A 3,003-nucleotide genomic window follows, 5' to 3' on the forward strand; every position below is an offset into this window, starting at 1 on the left:
TTATTATAGGTTACATGGCAAATGAGGGAATACAACACAGTGATCATATTTGTTAAAAAAAAAAACCTCTTGATCATGACTATCTAAAAYGAGTAATAGTGTGAGCTGCTTCCAGGAAGTCCCAAGGCTTATCTTGAGTGAATCCCGGAATCCCCCCACTTCATTGTTAGTCACTGGGTTCAAAACAGAAAGCATTGTTTTGATTTGMGTGCCAATAATCTAACATCAAAGCATGTGCTAATAACAAAGACATGAGGGAGGTAAAATRTGAATTATTTAGGATGGTTTGCTTTTTTTTAATCCAATCAACACTAGAACATTTTCAAATAGGGTTGATAAATTAGGGGGAGATGGGGGCCAGTTCTAAACATGATTGTTTTCTATTATTGTGGAACTTTACTTGCAAGAATTCTGACATTTAAGGCTTTAMAAGTGTTAAAGTCAGTAGTGAGAGCTTACAGGCAAGTTTGTCCTACTTTTCTGTAAAACAGTATGACAATAAAATGTAATTATGTGWTATTTAAAACAATATTTGAGTGACACAGTTTGTAAATATTACCTCACCCCAGTTATGAAGTGGAGGACGTGTCCATAGATTTTTGTGAAGTTTTGACCCGTTGCTTCTTTGTTTGAGTGAGTTATACTTTAATTTGGAACTTACCTGATCCAAGTCTGTGAACATGAAGAGACCCTTTWCTCATAGACAGCTGGAGCCATGCTGAGTCATCTGTTCCTCTCAGCAGTGCAGTGGTATGTTTCTCTCTGGCACAGCCTGCCTCAGTTTGCCTATTCAAAAGTGAGTCAGGACCACGAGAACACATGGCAAACACTCAAAAGTTTTAAAAGTCTGTTTATGGTACAACTTCGCCCTTACATTTCTGTTCAGTTGTCTTACCTTCGCATGACTTGGTTTCTTTTGTTTGGTGCTTTTGCATTTTACATTTCCTTTCACGTGTGCCTCGTTGCTTTTTTTTTTTCTTTTCTTGCTTGCTCACATTCTTACACTTGCTCTTTCTCTTCATCCTGGTGACAAATCACTTCGTAAATCTTAAAACAAAACAAGTAAAAGCAGTGATTTGAACTGAACTCATAGGTTTGTGCTGTCTTCTTTTCCCCCAGCCTTCAACCTTAGATTTATAGGCAATTGTTTTTTTTTTAAAGAACTATCAGCTAAAGTTGTTAGATTTTCACATGCTTTTTTTCATATTGTAAATTTATTTTATGGTGTTTCCCAAAGTCGTCAGGTAAATAAGGATATAAACCCAGTTACATATCGGAAAGCGAAGCAGCTATTTATTAACTAACAACAAAGAAGATTAGAGTTTTACATTTTGCCTGCAGAAGATTGTGCCCTGCACTGAGTTAGCAAGTCCTAACTTGTAGCTGTTTGTTAAAGCCTTCTTAGAATTTTCTTCTCTTGCTGTGGAAACACAACACGACTTTTCTGGCTAACAGAGAATGTTTTTTTGCAAATGCAAGGAGGCTCTTTTTCCATGACTACATCCTTGAAAGAATTGATTTAATGACACTGAAAAGGTTTCAAAAAGCTTTCAGTGAGCATATTGCTGCATGTTAGGATGCATTATTAACACACATTCTTACAACGTTGTGGGACAAAAACTAAATTTGTAAAATAGGATAATAAAATYATAGTTGTGCAAAGTGAAGAATTATCTGAGGGTATTTTCTTCATGATTTGAAATGCTTTAATTTAATGAAAGCRAAACTGGAAATTTCCACTAATTCAGCATGAAAGCAGAGCAGAAAGTGAAAGCTTCACTGTGGCRTTTCTCCTGACAGACAGATTTAGACCTTGTTGTTATGAGGTTTTATCTGGATAGTCGGGCAGTTTTCCTGACAGGAACGCAGCAGCAGGGTGACAGTGTTCAGTGTTTTACTACTAACTGCTGAAATTGTACAATTTTGTAACAAAATCAAGGTTAGTGTAGATGTTTAGGACAGCCTGGTCTTCGAGGATCACTGTCCTGCATGTTTGATTTAGATTGAAATGGATGATTAACAGAGGTTTGCAGAAATWGAGAACATGCTGAAGTTGTAATTCAACCAACAAAGAAACATCTAAAACATGCAGGATAGGGGTGCAGGACCTGCAGGACCAGGGTTGGTTACTACTAGATAAGAAATATTAATTTCACTTTAATTTTAAGCTGTTAGAGGGTTGTTTTTTTTTTCACTTGCCAATCAAAAGTTATTAAATGTGAACCAGAGGATTGATCTAAACCTGAGTCTCCAGTTTTTCATGTCACAACACATTTCTTTTCTTTGCGACTTAGTTAGGTCTGTTTGAGCACATCACATAGAATGGAACTCCCATTATTCTTCATTTAAAGAAATGCAGCATTTGAATTTAATACCGCAGTCTTAACCGTTCTATTATTTTCTGTAAAAAAAGTTGTTCCATTAAAGGAAACTTAAAAACATCTGTGTTTATCTGATTCTGTTTCAGGTGATAGCCATAGTGATGGATATGATCACAGACGTCCACATCTTGCAGGATTTGATGGATGCAGCGTCTCGTCGATCTGTGCCTGTTTACATCTTGTTGGACAATCAGGGTGTGCCACACTTCCTGGATATGTGTTCCAGGCTTCAGATCGGCTCGCAGCACCTTCGAGTAAGACTGTAATTTTTGCAAAGGAAWTTATTTTAAAATATGCAAAAAAAACAACCCCACCCCCAAAAAATAAATAAATAAAATAAAAGAATAGACTCGTAACCGGTGCTTGTCGCATTGATGCTTTATCTAAACAGAAAGAAAGCAGACATGACAGGTTTTCATAGGATCATCATGCTGGTATAGATTTTCAGTCATCCAGGATGGGTAAATCCAAAAAAGGTGAAAAAAAAAAAAGGTTTTACAGCGGGTAAAATGAGTATTGAAGACGTCAACATTTTTCTCAGTAAATATATTACTAGAGGTGCTAATGACATGAAATTTTCACCAGATGTTGGTAACAACCCAAGTGATCCATACATACAAAG

At 36.4% G+C, this 3,003-nt stretch overlaps 1 protein-coding gene across 1 annotated transcript; it reads left to right on the forward strand.

Annotated features, from left to right (window-relative positions):
* Positions 1-2,467: 2,467 nt before the first annotated feature.
* On the forward strand, positions 2,468-2,691 carry LOC106522482 (protein FAM83F; the record flags this gene model as incomplete). The annotated part of the gene is given in 1 exon segment (XM_014015502.1): positions 2,468-2,691. A coding segment is annotated over 1 exon segment (180 nt), but the record flags the coding sequence as incomplete, so codon positions are not given.
* Between the last annotated feature and the right edge of the window lie 312 nt (positions 2,692-3,003).

Source organism: Austrofundulus limnaeus, unplaced genomic scaffold (assembly GCF_001266775.1).
Source record: "Austrofundulus limnaeus strain Quisiro unplaced genomic scaffold, Austrofundulus_limnaeus-1.0 Scaffold130, whole genome shotgun sequence".
NCBI classification, from domain to species: domain Eukaryota; kingdom Metazoa; phylum Chordata; class Actinopteri; order Cyprinodontiformes; family Rivulidae; genus Austrofundulus; species Austrofundulus limnaeus.